Source organism: Schistosoma haematobium, chromosome 1 (genome assembly GCF_000699445.3).
Source record: "Schistosoma haematobium chromosome 1, whole genome shotgun sequence".
Classification (NCBI taxonomy): domain Eukaryota; kingdom Metazoa; phylum Platyhelminthes; class Trematoda; order Strigeidida; family Schistosomatidae; genus Schistosoma; species Schistosoma haematobium.
In genome coordinates, this window is record NC_067196.1 from 26756919 (window position 1) to 26778196 (window position 21278).

Genomic DNA, 21278 nt, shown 5'->3' on the forward strand with positions numbered 1-21278 from the left:
GGTGTGATCGTGGCATATTGATCTGTGCTATTCGATGACAAACAGAAATTGGCGATCCGAGTTGTCCTCTGAATTCAAACGTCATTGAGATGGATTTAAATACGGTCGTCGGAGCGATTGATATAGGAAGCGTGAGGGATTATCTTGGAGCTAATCCACTGCACTCACTTAACACTGATAGGTGAACGATGCTAATCAAGGGTGATACATTCACCACATCCTTTCCGAGTAGTTCCGATGCCGCACTTCTCTGAGGAGGAATTCATACATATCACCATACGTAATGCCGAGGACGTCTCTCAACACTGACCGTCTGTAATCGGTTATATATATCCTGTCTTGGGGTTCTTTATCTGAACTTCAGGTAGCTCAATTCTTGAAACGTTCAAAACAGCCTCCAGTACTTAGTCAGACCCCTCTGAAATACATTTCTGAGTCATGGTATCTCACCTTAAATAAAATATTGCTTTTCTGAAATGTATTCCGATAAGAGCTTGCAAAACATATCTATAATCCCGATAGGCCTGTGTCATGATCAATGTGAAATATATGAGGTTTTAAGAATGTTAACCCTATACGGTATTCTCGAAAGTGAAGATAGTCAAAGACCATTGCAACCGAAAAAATCCTGCTATTCAGAAAACTCGGACGTAAATTGAGACGATGACAATAAATTCTACAGTTCCTAGAAAGCGAAGTCTGAAACTAACACTAACAATAAAATTATATCTACCATTTAACATACTACTCTATACACCGAAATGCATCCATCACAAATAATCGGAACAACTTAGATGAAGTAATTAGGAGTCGGACAAAAGCATCTCAAAGATATCAAAACATCACAGCCCGAGTATTTATTTATTTCCTTATTTTGCATTGGTATTATATTTCCTATTATTCCATATTGAATGCTGAAGGTCTTGTCGGGAGTTTGGACTTCGCGTTGCAACTGTTCTGTTCCCCAATCTGAATAATTACCTACTACAATTATCAGTTTGGCTTATTCTTCCCCTACACTCACCATTCGGACCCATGTTTTCAACTTTCCGTTAAGATAAAGTATAACATGCTAACTCGGACTTTTACACTGGGACTGTGTGGCAGGCATCGGATGGAAAAAAATTTAAAAAATAAGACAATAAAAGATATAGTTACTAGTTTTCTTAACACTTTACACTCTATATGCACTTTCTGTTCTAGTAAACAGCCTTCCTTATTCCAACCTTGACTTCCCTTCCTTCATTTGAACTTACTCCACCTTGGTAAACATCACAACTCATTGTTCTTTATTACTGCGTTGTCTCATCTGGAGCCTCTGATCATATATCCCTCTAGCAACAAGAGCTAGTATGAATTTCATCTGATAATTTACCATGCCTCTCTTTGTTCCACTACAAAATGTTAAGAATTGTTTATCGTTAATATCCAAGTGCCATGCTGCTCCTTGGTTTCTTTTTTTTCAGAATCTTGCTCTGACTACACAGCTATGTAAATTCTGACATCTGGAACAAACTCGACGCACGCGTTTTCCCAAGGTCATAGTTCACACCAAGCGCTCTACAAGTCTACTTTATAACAACTATAAACTTAAAAAGTTGCATTGCATAAATACTTAGTACGACCAAAATCCTAACACAATTATTCCGAGATTGGATCTGGTGTGTAACGGGGACGCGATGCCACTTTGGGAAATATTTTGAAGACTACTCAGTATATCTGAACGAATGAACTGATATTCACGTCTGAAGATTGTATTTATTTACCAACCCTGCTCGGGATGCATACTGCGAACCAGTATATGTTGTAATTTGTAGATCATACATGTAAAAATGGCGTGAACCTGCCATTGCAGAAATATAATATTGTCATTATTATATAAATAATGCCTTTATAAAACTGCTGAAAAAATTTTCCTTGGTTAGAACTAGCATGTTTTACAACCCCGTACTGGTACCGATTGCAATTATAGTTTCTCAAACTTTTGCAAGGGGGCTCAATGTTTACTTTATCTCTGTTTAGTTACTGTGTGTTGTTTCTTGATCAGTATTTTCACTACCAACTAATATTCCCATCCTTCATACTGTATAACATGAATGACGCTTTTTTGTGACCAAGAGCTCGCCCTGACTACCCAACCGCAGGCACTTAATTACAGTCAATTGGCATTTCTGTCAAGGGACGTTTGAATTTTGGAGTTACTACGAGGAGACAATTGGTCAGCGACTAGGTCTAAATATTTTGTAACTCATGAAGAACTGATAACCCTCTTAAGTATCTCTCATTCTTACTACCTGGTCTACTATCATGTTTCGGGAAGACTCTAATTTATGGACGGGCCAGTCAGAAGCGTTTGAGGAATTTCAAGGTCACGGCACTAAGTTCGATACGAGACGCTCACATTCGATCGTTTCACAGCAGATTTTAGAGAAGAGGTGATTTTTGAGCGACTACAACAGATGGGACTATTAGGAAGTCCCTGTATCTGTGACTGCGGCAATCAAATGACTGCAGCACGATGTGCAGACTACTGAGATGACATTAGATTTCGTTGTATTATATGTTAGAAGATAAAATCTGCTCGAACTGGCATTTTCTTCGCTCGATCACGACTCAGACTACGGCAAATCATGATAATTGTTGCAAATTGGATTATGAAGTCACCAGTAACATTGGCTGCGGCTTTTGCAGTCGTGCATCCTAACCTAAACCCTAACCTTAACCCTAACCCTAGACCCTAACTCCAACCCTAACCCCATGCACTATGATTTCAGGACATCTGAACCTTTGGCTAACCTTAACAAGTTTTTAAATCATGTAAAAGAAGAATATCCGCTGTAATTCATAAGTTTTTTATAATATGTTTTCACTTTATACTAACTCTCTTCTGATTGGCGAATAGTTTCAAGGTCACTTAAAAATTCGTTCAAAGGTCGTCCATTAAATATTGTCCTACCCTTGTTTCTTCTCAGTAATTCTGGATTCAATAAAATAGATGAGGAAAGCATCCTGTAACAGGTCAAATATGAATCCTATTCACGATTTACTTCTAGCTTTGTCTGCGATTGTACAGGATGAGGACACCCACTTTTAGAGACATTCTTCATGTTGTAGGCTGCCTTAGAGAAACTTTCTTTGCGAGTCCTCTAAGCTTCATCCAAAAAGTCTGCGAAATCATGGAAACAGTCACAGTATGGTTATCTCCACAAGTTATAGAATCTAAGCGCCCAATGAATGCGGAGACACATGCTACTAGCTTTGTGCCTAAGAATATGTCCAGCTGTAGGAATCTACAGCTTCATGCTGTGTTTTGCGTCATTACAAAAACCATGTGTTTTAACACTTTACCTCACTTGCGTTATAGAATATGAATTCATATTTGGTACATGCACGGAGAGATCTATTAGATAGGTCCCTGTAATATTCATGGCAGTTGATGTTATGACATTGATCTGTTATCTAACAATGCACACCAAATTAGAAACCAACAAGATCTCACAAATACATATAACTGGTTCATAGTAATTTGAATGTGATAACAAAACTATGCAATGTTTGGGAAACCAAGGATTATGAAGTTATGTCACATGCCGTAAATCTTGTCAAGAGTCTCAAAAATAAACTACCTCAATCAAGCAGGCCCGAAATATACAGTATCCATCACTTTCCTAGCTTCGGTTATACAACAATGATTGTTTAAAGTTACCAACGCCAAGGGTGGACTTCATATTTTCAAACGAATAAGTGTTTGAACTATTGATAACTTTTGTCTATACAGAATCTCGGTATTTTTGACATTTATCTGCTCGTTGCCATTGATCCGTCCCGTTGTCTCCCATTCTCCATTTCATGAGCATGCTGTGACTGAAACAAAGAACTATATGACCACAACAGTCACTATCGCAGGAATAATGTTTTATACCGATGCTCCCAACTTGACACTTGTATAATTAAATTGAAGTACAAAAGTGAGTATCACGGTGACTAAGACTATTTAACTAAGGCTACGATAGATAAACAGGAAGTGTGATGTAAATTACTGACAGTCAAGACGATAGGACGACAGATTTAAACCATTCTTGTCTGAGCAGTGATTAGTTAACACAAAATAACCGGTGTCTTTTAATTTCTAATTATTTTAAGACTTCGAAATTAGTTGCAAAGATCGACCTCTGGTTTCATTATTAGTTTGCATTTCTCTTCTTCTGGAATTAACCAATAAAATAAATTCCAGCATGAGAATTTGGACTTATTTCTGCATTGTTAAGTATGAGCCAAATACGATACGTAATCAAGACCCAATCCACATCAGCAACATTTCCTACTATATTAGGCTGACACTTGATTTTGCCTTGCGTCCTCTCTTCACATACTTCTTAGATTTTAATGTGTGCACCGTATTCTGTTACGAAAAGAAGACCACGTTATCGCTTTGAAAACACATCGTGGTAACGCTCCTCTTGTTGATACCTATTTCATAACGTTTTAACAACAATTGAAAGTGTGTAAATTGAAGCATAGGAACGTTGCTGTGGTTTAAGATAAGCCTGAGTTTAAAACACTAGTCTAACTCCGAAGAATACCTTGTTTGGATTAGACTCGTAGATATGAGCATTTTTCAATTATTTTAAAACATCGGCGGAGACGTTTCCTCAAGTAAAAGTATCTAAACTATACAAATAATAGTAATAATGAAAAAGGCGTTAAAATAGCGTGGCACTGGCTAGTATCTGAAATAAAACCAACGGGTAGATAAACATGGTTGTGCGATTATTGAACTTACTCATATTACTGGGCTAGTAATCCCTGTCTGTTATGGTTGGATAGACTCGGAGTGGCTGAGTAGCTCACACAATATTAACCGAAGTTGCACATTAGGATTTTTCTCGATTGGTCCTCTCTAACTTGGTGGCCAGTCCACCCTACTTCTTTATACTTTTAAGGAACATGCAAAATGTTGTCTGTGAAGCAGTATATTTAAGATAAAGATCAGAAAAGTATGTTGCATGAACAGAGTCATAGTGTTTGTCTTGCTATTATCACTGCGCTTTGTTGACCTTTACTATCCCACCAACTACTAAAAACATTGTGATAATTATTCTATAGCGCGAACGCATTCAGCTTGAAGGATCATTTGGCTAGTTACTAGTATTATTCCACTGTATAGTCTCTAGGGTAAACAAAGATGAAGCGACTAACAGGACGCACAATGAATCAACTAGAAACCTTTCAGCACACTGTCAAGAGTTCACTTTCAGGCCCATGGAATCTTCAGAGAATGAAGATGTAAGCTTTCTCTTTGCAATCAAACCAGCTTCTTCTTATTTTTACTGAAATGTGGTTGTTAGTAGTCCATTAACAGTGCCAACTATAGTGTAAAGAATTCATATTCTGTTAGATTTTACCATCCCTGTGTTCCGTGTTTTAAGTTCTCACTTTTAGGTTACTTTTTCACATCAGATCGCCTGTGAGCTTTCTCTGAATATCTGCTTCTCTATATCTTTTGACTGAAGATTTTTCCATTTTTGACTATTTTGTTTCTTCCTCCACATCTTGTAGAGCAACTGGAATGTCCCTAGGCCCTAGCAAAGTTATCTGGCAGTCGGGTCACTGAATGTCGAACAGTTTACTGGTCCTCATAAAGGTCGATAACAAACAATGAGCATCAATCAATTGCACGCCATAAAGAGGCACATTTTGTATTGGTCTCATCCCTTTTTTTACCTATTCTCACTAATGCATTTTTGTCATAAGACGGTGTTTTAGCTACAACGTCATCAAAGTAACCAGACTACCTGGATACGACAAAAGGGCAATTCATGATAGGCATTGACTGAGATATAGTTTTGATATAAGCTTGGAGGTCAAGACGCTTCTGTTCGACTTGAGTACGCCCAAAAATCGAGACAAACCACCTACGTTGATGGCCTACAACCTCAAGTTGAGTTCATGAGTGTCATTTGTCTAGTATGTATGAAAAATAGTCTTTTTAAGAGCCTAACAGAGGGAAAGAACACTGAATTCTTGAGACTGATAACACTGATTTTGTGAAGACTACTGATATATCATTCTACCATGCTTACATTCACCGTATTCCAAACTGCGGTAGTATTTTCCTACCTCAGTTATTGCTGGTTGTTGTCTGTTGCTTTTCTTGATAAATGTCGATGACTGACCTTTTTCCGTCTTTTCCTTCTCCAGACCTCACTAGTGATACTTTCTCCGTTCCAGTAGTAAATTAAGTACCTCCTACATAGACGTGAACTGCTACAAGTAAGAAACTACCAACTGGTTTTGTTTCGTACTACTTCAGCGCTGACTTCAATATTTCTTAGCCACGTTGGAGTTGTGAAAGATTATTCTAGCGGACCAGAGCAAGTTTAACAGTGCTGATAGGCAACGACCCTTGACAAAGGTAAGTTAAGTGTAACTGTGATTCATCTAAAAGAGCACACGACCGTAATTTCACACTGTGATTCAACTGTTTGTATGTCGTTCTAATCTGTACTGTTTAAATCTAATGTCAGCACTGGTGGGCTTATCTATGTTACTACATTGGAAGTCTTAGTACACGGGGATTGACTGGCCATAATGTTACCGTCTGATTTGCATGATTTTACGTCAAAGACACATAATCGTCCATATTGACCCGCCATATCAAGGACTTAAGGATAATATTTGCAAGGACCTTCGACGAACCCACTAAGGGTTGCTGATAGAGTAGTATATTAGGTATACAAAAGAGAGCTTTGGAGGCCACGCCCGCATGGCCAAGCCAAGAGTTTTACCCACTGACCTTCCTCGTTGTTCGTCAAATATTAGGCGTTAAACGTTCTGTCGCGTGAAGGAGTAACAGTCCAACTCGGTGAGTATTTTGCAGTCAAGGCTAAGTAACATCCCGCTTACACTATCATTATTACTGTTCCCGAACAGCTTTTTGGTACGTGAGTGATGTGAAGGAACCAATTCGGGTTTCTTCAGAAATGCGATTACAAACAAACTTCAATAATGTTTGCAGAATATTCCTCACATTTAAAAAGATTGAGTAGTATTTAAAGAATATTAAATTGACATCGAAGTAAAAAGGTAAGAATAAAGAGTGAAATGTATAAACGGCTTGATAAATATGGCTTTTAAAGCGAACAGGAACAAGTGGTAACATATATGTTACGAAAGGGACTATAGAAATTATTATGCATTAAGATTTGATGGGGGAATAAAAGATTATGCAGTAATAATTTGGGATGATGATATGAGGGTTTTAGTTAAAATAAATTTAAAATGACAATTTATTTTAGTTCAGTACGATATATTGTGTTTTTAATTATATAATTTAATGGGTAGGAATAAAATCATGTAGAAGGATGAGTGAAAAACGATAATAAATCATGATATGCTGCGGCATCAGTCTTGACTATAAAAATCTATACAAACATAAGCAGACTTTAAAAATTGACATGAGAAAAATAAACATACGAACAAAATTTACAGGGCTTGTTGGGACCCTATATCGGAAGACGGAAATCCGTGAGATAAGACGAGTTGTGCATTTTTAGGGTTGACCTTTTCTAACCGCACCCTTCCTTGTGGGATGGCAGCACCGCTGTCATTCTGGTTATCTGAAGGAAACACCTTACTGCCATCACACCTCTGTGAAGTCAGCAGCACCACTTCGCCATCGGACCTTGGGTTTGCTGCCTTTAGTTTTACCGCTCTTCAACCGACCTGTCTGGCACGGTGGGATCTTGAGGAACGAATGTTCCAGCCAGTATGGCTTGATTGGCTCATCACGATAGACAAGCCCGACAACCACTTCAAGGTAGCAGAGACGGTCGAGATCGTAACCACTACTAGTCTACTAATATAAAAAATAAAATAGAGAATACCTAGTTTAATATTTCACATAAGAATTAACAGGCATTCCAGTTATAGCTTCATTACACAAATATTACTCATTACTAATTGATTATATTCAACGATTAGCCTAGTCAAATACTAGCAAATAACTTTGACAGATTATACAACATCATTTTGTTGATGAGCTTTGGTTGACTGTATGTTGGTACAAGCTTTACTAAACCAAACAACGTGAATTTCAGTCATTTGGTTGAAGTTATATATGACCAATTTGACAGCATTACTAGTGTACATTGATGTGGAAGAGCGTCAGTCCACTGAGAAATGTTTGCAGCTGATAGTGAAGCTTTTAGTTGTTGTTGAAAGCGTACAGCACATTCGGTAGGGGACTCCTAGCTATGTTTTGTGTTGTATGGCATTTTCAACACTATACCTAAGGCCGTGAATTCACCATTTTTACTGACCATAAACCTCTTACTTTCTCTTTAAACTCCTCTTCAGACAAGTACTCACCTCGTGAGTCTCGACAACTGGACAACTCTTCGCAGTTTACTCCAGACATTCAACATATTTCTGGAGCAAACAATGCAGTAGCAGACGCCTTGTCTCGCATAACTTCCTTGAACAGTTTCCAAGGAATCGACCTTCTGAAACTCGCCGAGCTTCAAAAAGAAGACACTGATCTTCGGCACGAGTTATCGTCTACAACCCTCAAGTTATGTATCAAACAGATGGGAACAGGTAAGGAAACCTTAATGTGTGACACATCTACAGGTAGGGATCGCCCAATCGTGCCGAAACGTTATCGACGCAACGTCTTCAATACGTTGCACAAACTTTCTCATCCAGGTGTTCGTGCAACCATCAAGCTTATAGCAGAACAGTTTTGCTGGCCTGGTATGAATAAAGACGTGAGGGAGTGGGCACGCTCCTGTGTAAGCTGCCAAAAGTCTAAGGTTATCAGACACAACATATATCCCTTAGACTCTTTCAAAACTCCCGACGCTCGTTTCGACCATGTTCATCTGGATTTGGTAGGACCTTTGCCAGATTCAAATGGATACTCTTATCTCTTAACCTGCGTAGACCGTTTCAATCGATGTCCAGAAGCAGTACCTATCAAGAACATCACTGCTGAAACGGTGGCTCGCGCCTTCGTCGAACGATGGGTAGCAAACTTCGGCTGCCCTTCAACTATCTCTACAGACCGCGAAGTCAGTTCAAATCCGGACTTTTCCGTTGTCTGACCACACTTTTAGAAATCACTCGCTTCCGAACGACCGCCTACCACCCATAAACAAACGGGTTAGTAAAACGCTTTCACCGACAATTAAAAGCTTCGCTATCAGCTGCAAACGTTTCACATTGGACCGACGCTCTTCCACTCGTCTTACTGGGTATTCGCAATGCAGTGAAAGCTGACATTGGATACACTGCGGCTCAACTCGTTTATGGAACGACACTTCGGCTTCCAGGAGAATTCGTGGATCCTTCATCTTCAATGAACATGGATCTAACCTCCTACACGAACAGGCTTACAAACCAATGCGTTCAGTTAAACCTGTTTCCACTCGACCTTAATCAACTGATGTTTTCGTTCAACCTGACTTACGATATAGTAACACGTCTTCGTTCGTCGAGACTCACATCGACGACCATTCGAATCAGCATACGAAGGACCCTCCAAAGTTGTTCAACGCGAACTCAAGTACTAGATAGTCGATAAGAACGGAACCAACGATAGCATCAGCATCGGTCGCCTCAAAGCGGCGTATTTAGAAGGAAATCCCATTCACGTCGATTTCGCTTCGGTACAATCATACGACACGACTCCTACCATTATATTACCTCGGCAGACAGCCAACACACAAGATGATGCTTTGGCATTATCAGAAAGTAAACTCAAAACAACGAGTTCTGGAAGAAGAGTAAGATTTCCAGAACATTTGAACGATTATGGCACGTAAGATACTAGTTGCCATTTTATATCGTCTCGATTTTCCTTTGTACTATTTATAATTAAAAAAACCAATCTTAATATACTTATATATTTATATTCTTATTTCAAAAAACAAAACAAAACAAAAAGCCACATTATAAAAATCCTTTTTTTACGCTAGCGCGTGTGCATGAGTTTATTTTCCTTTTTTCACCCGCTTTGTGTTTTTACGCACGTACGAGTGTATTTCGACACGCACTTAAATATTTTTTTCTTTTCTAGGACGGCTGGAAAAGACGATGAAGTTTGCGAGGAACCGAAATTTTCACTGTACCTTTTCTTTTTTTACTATATTGTACTTCGTGGTCCCTCATAGTAAGGAAAGACGGCCAGACGCTGCTAAACCTATCCAGCTATCAGAAGAGTGTTTACCAATGACAAACTCGTTGGGTTTAAATTTTGGCTGATCACGTCTTAGGGTCACCAGCACCCCACTGTAGAGGGAGCGATCTGAAGCGGTAAACAAATCCCCAAAATAAATAGGTCTGTAAGTTTTTGACATTGGATGCTGACCACATTAGTTTCAATGGACTCACCTAGCTGAAGGCGCTCGGTCATGCATCCGCACCAGATCACGAGTGGGAACGCCGTGCTCAACAACCCCTGCAATTGTTAGCCAGATTAGATCAGACGGTTCTCGATATATTGATAGCCCATCAAATATATCTTCGAACCTCCTCGCTTCTGTCTTTTGATTTCACTTGGTGGGTACGCTTCATATTAGATGTTACTGGTTAAAGAGTTGTCAAACTCCGAATACCTGTGGCATTTTCAGTTTTCTTGAGCTCAAGATGGAGAGCTGGCGTTAAATATATTAGCCGACGTGACAGTGGAACTTTCTTAAAATTAGATCCTAACTACCGGAATTAAAATCGGCATTACATATATTTCCTACAATCCAAGTGCTCACTTATGTTTGAGATTAGTATAACACACTTTGAAACACATTACAGGCTTCAGAAGACGTTAAACATAGCCGTGAAACATGTGAAGTATAAACTAATCACAGTCAATTTACATAAGTCCAAATAACTTGTGATCAAGTGCACTTCTGTTCTCACACAAATTTATTTCCTCACCGAATCCGATGTTATATTTCTGTTTTATTACAGTTAGATGATCGTTGTTGAACTCCCAAATATGGTTCACTATCACTCTGTCTACGTTAAGAAGGCTAACTGACAAGAAAGACCATAACCAGGAGTCATTATAGTGATCTGAGAAACGAATCCCGCAAGATTATTGTCACGTATGGCTCCAGTTCTTTTAAGTACCTGTGATATAACCATGACTGTCAGTGGACAGTTATAGCAGAGGGGCATTCCGTCATTTATGCGTTTGTAGTCCATCCTCTGTGTGGGATACAGGGTAAGTTGATGAGACAAGCTGTTGTTTTATGAAATAACTATCTTGAAATTAATCGCTATCTTACTCTTTCACTGTGTCTTTCCGGTGCCTCACTTTTCAAGCAGTACCAAATATTCCTCTTTACAATGCATTAAAACAGAATAAAAGCTCATACATCTGTCTATACTTCACATATTTTGACATTTAGTGACCAACTGGATTTTCTCAATGAGAAAAAAGCTGAATTGCTACTATACCAAAATAATTCACTTAAATGACTTCATGATGGACTAATTTCAAAATATCCGTCAAACTCTACAACTTTATTTTGACTAAGAACCTAAACTCATTTGATTGTTACCATAATATTGGAGATTGTAGAACGGCACAAAGGCGGCTATTTCAATAGTCAGGCGTTTAAGGGCTGGCTTGATTTATAAGTATATCTGACACTCGTTCTTCCTTTAATAGTGTACCCAACCTTCGGAAAATCTAGTGTTAGTGTCAATTTGTTTGCTACTGGACCTTAGAGACGTCCAGTTAAAAAGTAGTCAGGATGGTGTCAGGCCTTCCTCAAATGGGACTTCTTGGTACGGTGGATGAAGATGAACAAGCACCTCGTGGAAATATTTTAAAACTTTGGGGGAACCCACAAACTATGAATTTAAACACAATGATTTATACGAACATTGCTCAGTCCCCATACTTCAAAGCCAACTTGGTCGAGCTGAAAACGTACCATGAAGTTATCGATGAAATATATTACAAGGTTTGATTGGGTTTTTATCGCCTTATATCGAGCTTCAGGTTGAACATTTAGAACCATGGGAACGTGGGAGTCGACGTATAGGGGGTCAAACAGGTATGTGTGGTGGGGTACGTGGAGTGGGTGCTGGTGGTATCGTGTCAACGGCTTATTGTCTTTTGTATAAACTTTTCACTTTAAAGCTTACAAGAAAACAACTCAAAGGCCTCCTCGATCACCCAGATTCTCCATACATACGTGCGCTGGGCTTCATGTACATAAGGTGATTGCACGTTATAATCCAGACTAACTCTATTACAGATATTGCATTCCCCCTGAGGACTTTTGGTGGTGGTACTCACCTTATTTGAGCGATTCTGAGGTAAGTTTGGAAACGATAAGTTACCAATTTCGTAGTACTTCCTGATTCACTCGGGTTGATGGTCTTTTCGGGTCAGTCGTCTAGCCTATGTTACTTGTAAGGAATTAGATGTTTTTTTTTGTTGTTTCCCCCTGGATTACATGTTACTTTTTGTCTTTTAGGAACTAGATGTGAAGGCGGGAGGCGGTTGCATTATGACGATAGGGAATATGTTAGAACACTGGTTAACTAAACTAGATTGGTTCTCTACCCTATTTCCACGTATTCCTGTCCCGGTTCAAAAGAAACTGGAAGAAAAAATGAGACTTCGCAAATGCCAGGCCCTTTTGGAAGTTGGTTCTGTTCAAGGAAAGGAAAGTAAGAGGCTCTCAGATCGAAATCGCGACGGTTCACATCATAAGTCAGGTGGGCACTCCCACAGACATGAAAAACATAGGTAAGTGAACGTGTTTTGTATACACCACTGACTGATTACTTATTTTGGTTGACGATTTAATTTCCCTGTTACGGTGTTGCCTAAAATACAAATGGCTGTCAGCATTCACCGGACATTCTAAATGTCAGACACTATGTTGTGAACGTCTAGTCTATAAATATCAGTAGGTCCTGTCATTGTCCACCTACTTAGGTTTCTATATCCCATAATTTGTTTGAAGGAGCGACCCTAAGATGTACATCACTCAGCCCTGGTTCTAAACGTGACCTCTGGGATCAACACCACAGACTATATTGATACCAGCCATCCTTGTAGAGGTTCAGTATAATACTGCTCTCTTTCGGATCACTGATTTGGATTCCTACTTTGTTTTGGTCATAAGGGATTCTGTTTTATTGAATACAGAAAGGTGAACAAAAACACGTTTTAGAGCTCATCTCAATGGAAAGATAATATCCATACAACTGTTAATAAGACCCTGATATTTGCCGCCAACTGGAAATGTTAAAAAATTAAGTGGGTTTTGAAAACCACCAAATTGATTGCTGCCCGAGTACTTGCCTTGGCAGCCTTAGTGAATGACAAGAAGCAAAGAACGCAAACTGAAACTAACTAAAGGTTCGCGCGATAATCGTAAAGGAACTAAAATAGAAGAGATGTATAAAGCAACGGATATAGATAATGGTGTATAAACACACGAATTTCAGCGAACTTATTATCAAACTGTACAGCCGTATATCTATGTGAGATTTTTTCATGTTAAAGTACTAGTCCCATGAGGACATATGAACAAGGAATAACCATGATGACGCAATTGAAAGATTATTATGCTGGATTACGTAATATGAGTAATAACAATAGACTTGATGTTAGTAACGAATTTAAATGTTCAGTAAGATGATTAAAATGTTTTTGTTACAATAATTAAAGGTATATAACTTTGTGACTCATCAGTGAGACAAGTATTGGGAAGTCAACTGTTAGCGAAACAATTTCGGGAAAAGCTGAAACCGTAACCCACCATTACCAAGTTACTTCAATGCGAGATGGGGTTAGTCGAATTAATATCAATGTTTTAGTAACATTTTCCTCCATGAAATCTGCACAGTAGAATATAGTAGTTACCTTAGTATTTTACTCTTAAATTGTGAAACTTAGTTGTCATTGCCGTTTAAAATCGAAATATGTATTTAACTTTAATTCCAAAAGTTTCATACATTCTTTAACTGATGATTTTGTGCAGCCCGAATAAACGGGTTAAGATATTACTTCGTTCCAGGGCAAAGTTACTGAGTGCTTGCCGGGGTCAAGATTTTGTTATCTACGGAGTAAACATAATTGCTCGTTTTACTTGAGGGAACTAGTTTGTGTAATTTGTGGAGCAATTTATTTTCGTGTACGCATTACTGCTTATTCAAAGTGTTAATTTTCGTCTTCAGGTCTGATCGTGATAAACGCAGACATCATTCTCGACGGTCTAGATCTAGATCACGTGAACGTCGTCATTCGAAAACCCCAACCGAACGAGAAAGTTCATTTGAACGAGATTTAAAGCGTGCACGAGAGAGACAAGAACGTGATCGACGTAGAAGTCGAAGTTAGATTAACTGATTCTTAATTATGTGTATTTAATGTCCTCATTAGTATTTAATTGATTGATAAAATTCCTTACTTTTGTTTTCATTGTATTTGTATTGACTAAAAACAATAAAAACTGTATTATAATTTGTTTATTGCTGTTAGTCATCTCACGGACCTACTTTAGTAATTCCTTTGCACCTACCTTGTATTGATTGTGTTAAATCTACGGTAACTGCTAAACATTTGATTACTTCGCCACACACTGTACCACCAACCTTCTTCAGGCATTTCATAGTCCTACCGGTTCAGTTACTCATAGCATCCGAATTCAGAACGAACCGTGAAACTAATGGTTCGATAATTTGTGATAAATTTCGATTATTTCCATAATGCATGCCCTATCCAACCTCAACGTCCTTCCTGATTTCTTCCTCACCTTTAAGCTAGCTTGTTCTCTGCCACAGTTAATTATTGCTGATGGTCTCCGGTCAGTAGATTTGAAGCATCTTACGTAGACGGCTGTTTGTAATAACCTGAACCTTTTTGGTGATGGTTGTAGTGGTTCTCCAAGTCTCAGCATTGTATGACAGAACCGTTTCAACGTTTTGTGTTGAAAATTCTCACTTTTGTCTTAAGTGATTGTCTTTTTAAGTCCCAAATATTCTTCAGTTGTAGGAATGCTGTTGCTTTGCTAGTCCGTCCCTCACATCTACATCAGTTCCTCCTTGTTTATCAATGATATTACCCAGGTACGTAAACTTTTCCACCCCTTTTAGAGCTACACCTTTGAGAGTTAATTGGTTGATGCTCACTGTGTTTTACTTTAGGATGTCGATTTTTTCTTTGTGAATGTTGAGGCCTACTGCTGCGGAAGCCGCTGCTGCAGTTTATCTTTGTCTGCATTTGTTGCTGTGTATGGGACAAAAGTCCCAAGTTGCCCAGCTGCAACCATGGTATCCACCGTATTCCTTGCTTCTACTGGAACGTGGAGTTCTTCATAATCCAGCCAACAACCAGAAATACAAAAGGTGACAGGTAATCTTGTCGGACATCAGTCTTGACTTGGAATGCATCTTGTGTGGCGCATATGTATTTGGTGCCCATTTGTACCAATATTTGTGTTCAAACAAATAAAAAATAGTAAGCTGCCGTCCATGAGCTATTTTACGACTCATTCCTTAGGAGTCCAATATGATGGTGATGGTCTTATCAGGTACTCTATAGTGTCGAATAATCCACAAAGTTAGCATGTCTACGCCGTCGAATATTCTCTCCTAATCAAGGAAGTTGATGAGTTTCATTCAGTTGACTACTCAACAATAGTCCGAAATGTTTTGTGGTCGGTACGTGATCGGTCTTTACACATAAATATTCTAGTGCCTCGTTGTACCAATTTTTGTGTTTAAATAAATAAATGTATCGTATAGTTGTCTCATATTCCTTTCCCTGAAACTTTCCTTGCTGTTGTTAGGTTCTCTACATATTTCCACATGTCAAGTGTAATGTTTTTCTTCACTCGTTTGCTTGCTTCTGTACATTCGGCCTGTGTGCTGGCTCTCTCTTCTCTTGTGCAGCTTTTGCTGCTTAACTTTCTTTTTCTGTCTTGTGTCTTCCTCAGGGTACCGATGGAGATGTACTCTTTATGCTGGCTCTTCTTTAAGCTCAACACCTAGTATGCTAAAGTTATTGTTTCTTTCATTCATTCCTAGTTGTTCTCATTGGGGTTTCTTCTGGTAGGTCTTATAAAGTTTGGAACTTGTTGCTGAGAGCTATCCTGAATTTTATCAGCTTGTTAGCATATCAGTTTGTGTTAAACCTTTGTAATGCTTTCTGTCAAGTTGTCCAATGCTTCTTTAGCCTCAGTTTCAACTTTCCCACTATCAGGTGATCTGGAACTGTATTAGCTTCCCGCATTGTTTTTAAGTCTTCCATGGGCTTTCCGGACTTTATGTTGATTCATATGTGACTGATGTGGTTCTCTGTAGTCTGGTCCGGTGAAACCTCTAGCTTTATGTATATGGGTTTGTAGAGAAAATGGTACTACCCATAACCATATCGTTTAATGCACATGGATTTCCCGATCTCTCACCATTCTTGTTCCTCCTAGTTTATATCACCCTGTGATATATTCTTACCTGGTGTTGTCCATCTCGACCTTGCTGTTTAGGTCCCTCACCAGTATGGTCCTTCCGGTCCTTAACATTGTTTGGACATTCCATTTACCTATACTAATTTTTGCTCTGGTTGTCAGAAGGAACGTCGACCTCATAACTTTTGGAGAATCTCGGCTTTTTCCATGAGCGTCATAACTCTTCTATATGAAGACCCTTCAGTTACCAGGGTAGGGTCCAAGTTATTTTTTTCTGGTTAGTTTTTTTCTAACAATATTCTGTTTTGTAGGGTGGGGTTGTTAACCCCATGCTTGAGACCGGCAGTAAAGCTAAAAGAGCTCCAGGCGGTCTGTGTTCTGTAGCATAAAGGGCCTCATGGTGACCAATAGTGATCACCTGATCAAACATGGGCATTCCAGGTCTCAACCATGTAGGGTTGTCATAATATTTTTTCTATGAGCTAGATGCTTCGATATGTATAAATCAACATCAAAAGCATTTTCACACTCAAATTTTACTGTGTTCTAAGGATCAAATGGTCTGTAATTTATTCATTGGTCATGTACAATACTCGTCTTCATTTTTCAGTCATGGCATTAAGATGTGGTTAATCAATATTTTGACCTTAAATTCTTGGGGTTCATTGGCTGGAGATGTATTTCGCACGGTTTGTATGTATCAAATATGTGATACATGAGTACGATATAGCATAGTTTCATTCTAGTGTTGGGGATGCTGAATCCTCAAATACTGCAATTAATAAGAAATCCATCTTAAAGTTCACATTTTTATTTAAAATGAAATTTGTTCATTTGTACTATATTTTTATGAGTTATAATCCATTCGATATGAAGTTAGTTTCTTTGGTTTTTGATTAATTTCCGTTATATGGATTAATTCACTGGTTTTGTTTTGAGTGACGGTTGCTCAGTTGATGAACTCTGTCATGAATAATCGGCGGATCTAATCGGTATATAACTGAACTGATTCGAATGTAATTTAATTTTGCTGGGATCCTCTTATTGACAAGGTTTTTCTTTCTTCCATTGTGCGGCTGATTATCGTTGAAATGTAATATTAATCCTCCGGTCTATTTAGTGTCTATATATACCGTTTCGTGTTGGAAGAATCTCCCAGACCCCCATCATTTGAAATAAACATACCCGATCTCAATCGAAAACGTTTGGATTCACGGTCTTCAGATTAGTGAGATTTTATTATTACTCAAGATGAAGTTCCTGTTAATGGTTATTCGATTTCATGAGTCGAGTAGAACCCATGCCTTCATGAATAATAATTTATGGAGGAATAAAGAAATCTGTACTTGGTTAGATCTTGGAGTTTTTCTGGAAACTGAACTTCAATATGTTTTTTACTGAATCAACTATTTACTTGCTATATAAACATATCTCATGCATTCAGACTAGAACAACCTAATAAATGTGACTCAGCATAAGTGTCAGTTCATTTACTAGAATTTATTTATGTAAAGACTGGTGATACCACTTCACTCAAATTGCTACTATGTAGTTTAACTCATTTAGGAAGTATTTGCTTTGAACTACACTCCTACAGTGTTGAAAACTTGGACGACAGCGTCAAATCCTTCTTGGTCTTCATCAATCGATTTCCTAGATAATGTTAGTTCGTAGTAGAAGCTTGCTATGATGATCTATTTAACTAAATTACCGATCATAATCGTATAATGTATCTACGCACATATTCTGTGTGTATGTAGACATACGTTATGTATCATGTGGTTTGTGGAAATTTCATCAGTTGCGCAGTCGATATGAGGTAGTGACGATAGCTGTCACAGTATATTGTAAATATTCGTCTTCTATTACTTATGAGTAGCTTGGTTTATTTGGTTTAAATAATGTGTATGACATCTACATTCACCAATAAAATGATATCATCAGAGAATAATGTTAATACAGATTTACTAAAATATTCTTAGATCATTTTGAATATCCATAAAAGGACTTTCTCATTATGGTGGGGGAATAAAACCACAGGCAGCTTTTTATGAAATTATCATAAACTAAGTTACTTAAAAACATGACATTTTTCACTACTTAATGATCAGTCGATTGTAAATATCTCAGTCCTACAAAAAAGGTCAGTGGCTACCCGACTAGTTTTTTGGTAACGTCTAAAAATGTAAGATCGGGTGACGGGGGATTGAACTCTTCAGAGAACACCAGTCCTCTCAATGATACAGGTACATTCTGCTGATGAGTGTTAAATAGCAGGAAATCTAAGGTTTCATATAAACTACCTTCAACCACCACCTTACATCTCAATACAGTGCACGGGATGTTGGGTCACTTAAATCAGTGAATTTGTCGTAACTTGGTGAACAGGATTTGATCAGAATTAAACAAACATGACGTTGATCATTACTTAGTTATCAATCAACTGGAAATACAATACACTATAATCTTTTTTTTTTCACGCTCAGATGAGTGGAATCACTTTTTATATTGCTATCATATCCTCATAAACTGGATAGTCTGATTTTAAAGGCTACACTACTCAGATGGATTACTTTCACAAGACGCGACATGCTTTTTGTTGTTAAACGAGGGGATTCTGCGCATGAGGTCCTAGGTAGAGTGCTTTCTCATGAACATAGAAATATATAATCTCATACATAAACAGTATACACTCACTCACATTTCAAGAATCATAGAGTTCTACTATGGTAATGTACTGCTGCATAAATTTACTAATGTTCTCACAGTTATACCTACTGACTATTACTAAACTTCTGATGAAATTACTAATGATGTAGTCAGGCGTAGAGTTTAGATCATCCCTTGAGTTTAATCACTAAAGTTTATGAGTTGAATCCTTCCAAGTGAACCTTTTTGATACCGGCTTTATAAATGAATAATTTCCATACCACAAATTGTTTTATTGCCTAACTCAACATGGCGAAAACTGTTCAGACTTACCTCGATAGAATTCATAGATTATAGAACACGCAATACTAATAATTTGTGCAACAGAACAGACAAACTTGATTGCTTGATCGATGGTAAATTTAATTTAAAAGAGTTACTTCGGGGTTGATCTATAAGTAATCAGTATTATTTGAATTAAAGTCACTATATGAACTCACATCCTCATATCGTCGGCTCGTACTATAGATTGTTCGGCTATCCGATAAATTATTGTCTAATCATAAAAGGTTACTGACGTTTAATTTTATGAACGCAACTAGGTGATCATGTACGGGTTAATGTTCTACTACATTAATGTACACTAGTAGTGCTGTCAAACTGGTCATATATAACTTCAACCAAATGACTGAAATTCACGTTGTTTGGTTTAGTAAAGCTTGTACCAACATACAGTCAACCAAAGCTCATCAACAAAATGATGTTGTATAATCTGTCAAAGTTATTTGCTAGTATTTGACTAGGCTAATCGTTGAATATAATCAATTAGTAATGAGTAATATTTGTGTAATGAAGCTATAACTGGAATGCCTGTTAATTCTTATGTGAAATATTAAACTAGGTATTCTCTATTTTATTTTTTATATTAGTAGACTAGTAGTGGTTACGATCTCGACCGTCTCTGCTACCTTGAAGTGGTTGTCGGGCTTGTCTATCGTGATGAGCCAATCAAGCCATACTGGCTGGAACATTCGTTCCTCAAGATCCCACCGTGCCAGACAGGTCGGTTGAAGAGCGGTAAAACTAAAGGCAGCAAACCCAAGGTCCGATGGCGAAGTGGTGCTGCTGACTTCACAGAGGTGTGATGGCAGTAAGGTGTTTCCTTCAGATAACCAGAATGACAGCGGTGCTGCCATCCCACAAGGAAGGGTGCGGTTAGAAAAGGTCAACCCTAAAAATGCACAACTCGTCTTATCTCACGGATTTCCATCTTCCGAGATAAGGACCCAACAAACCCGGAGTTAACACGAAAGTTACTCGCAAAAACGTCGTGTGTGATTGGCCTTAAGCAGTTGTCCCTTGTGCATTGCGGTTACGCTCTCAGGTCACTATGACAACCTCTAACCCAATTTCCTTTTCAGGTAGCTCTAGAAGAACCCTTCCATGATGTGGACAACCAGGAAGTGAAAACCGCCCTCACATGTCTAACAGCACTTAAGACCACTGTATTCATAATCTCCCTCTTCAATTCCTATTATTTCTCTTACCTCGACTTTCAACTCTAAACTTCCTCTTTTGGCTTCCTCTCCAAGTGTCACCATAGCCAACGATTCTAGTGCGCGAAACACTGTCCCAGGTCTACTGAAAGCTCGCTCCATACTACACATTGGGGCATTCAGCGTACGCACCCTATGTCAAATCGGTCAGCGGGCCTCTTTGGCTAAAACTCTAAAATCTCGTAACATGGATGTATGCTGTGTCTCCGAAACACACATACAGGATCCTAGTGTGCTCATTCACTTGACCTCACCTCGCCAAAATAGAGAGCCGATGAGATATACACCTCCGTTTATCTGGTCACCCGATGGCTAGTTGTCGTAGACTAGCGTGTGTAGACATAGCACTGAGTACAAGGTCAGAACAAACACTATTAGAGTGGATCCTCGTTAACAGTCGTCTAAGTGCTGTTCGGCTAAGCGGTTCCATAAGAATTCGGAAGGATAGAGACACATGTCGTTGCCTTTTCGTCGCTTTTGCTTACGGTCCTACTGACTGCAGCCTGGATGAAGTGAAAGATGAACTTTACAGAAAGGTTTCTGAAATTCTTCATAAAGCTAAACACTTGAACATGGTGCTCATAGCAGGTGGCTTTAATGCTCAAGTAGTTAGCTTAAACCAAACAGTAAGACATTT

General features: G+C 38.5%; 1 protein-coding gene across 2 annotated transcripts; it reads left to right on the forward strand.

Moving 5' to 3' along the window:
- Positions 1–11493: 11493 nt before the first annotated feature.
- PRPF38B_1 (PRP38 pre-mRNA processing factor 38 domain-containing protein B) lies at positions 11494–20869 on the forward strand (the record flags this gene model as incomplete). Of its 2 annotated transcripts, XM_012936213.3 has the most annotated exons (5): positions 11760–11972; positions 12011–12231; positions 12270–12330; positions 12492–12766; positions 14206–20869. In XM_012936213.3, the coding sequence occupies 5 exons, from the start codon at positions 11760–11762 to the stop codon at positions 14366–14368; spliced, it is 933 nt and encodes a 310-aa protein (XP_012791667.2). In that variant the 3' UTR covers positions 14369–20869. The 2 variants fall into 2 exon arrangements, with proteins under 2 accessions (XP_051073573.1, XP_012791667.2); XM_051214469.1 differs by having other exon boundaries at positions 11494–11972; positions 12366–20869.
- Positions 20870–21278: the final 409 nt, after the last annotated feature.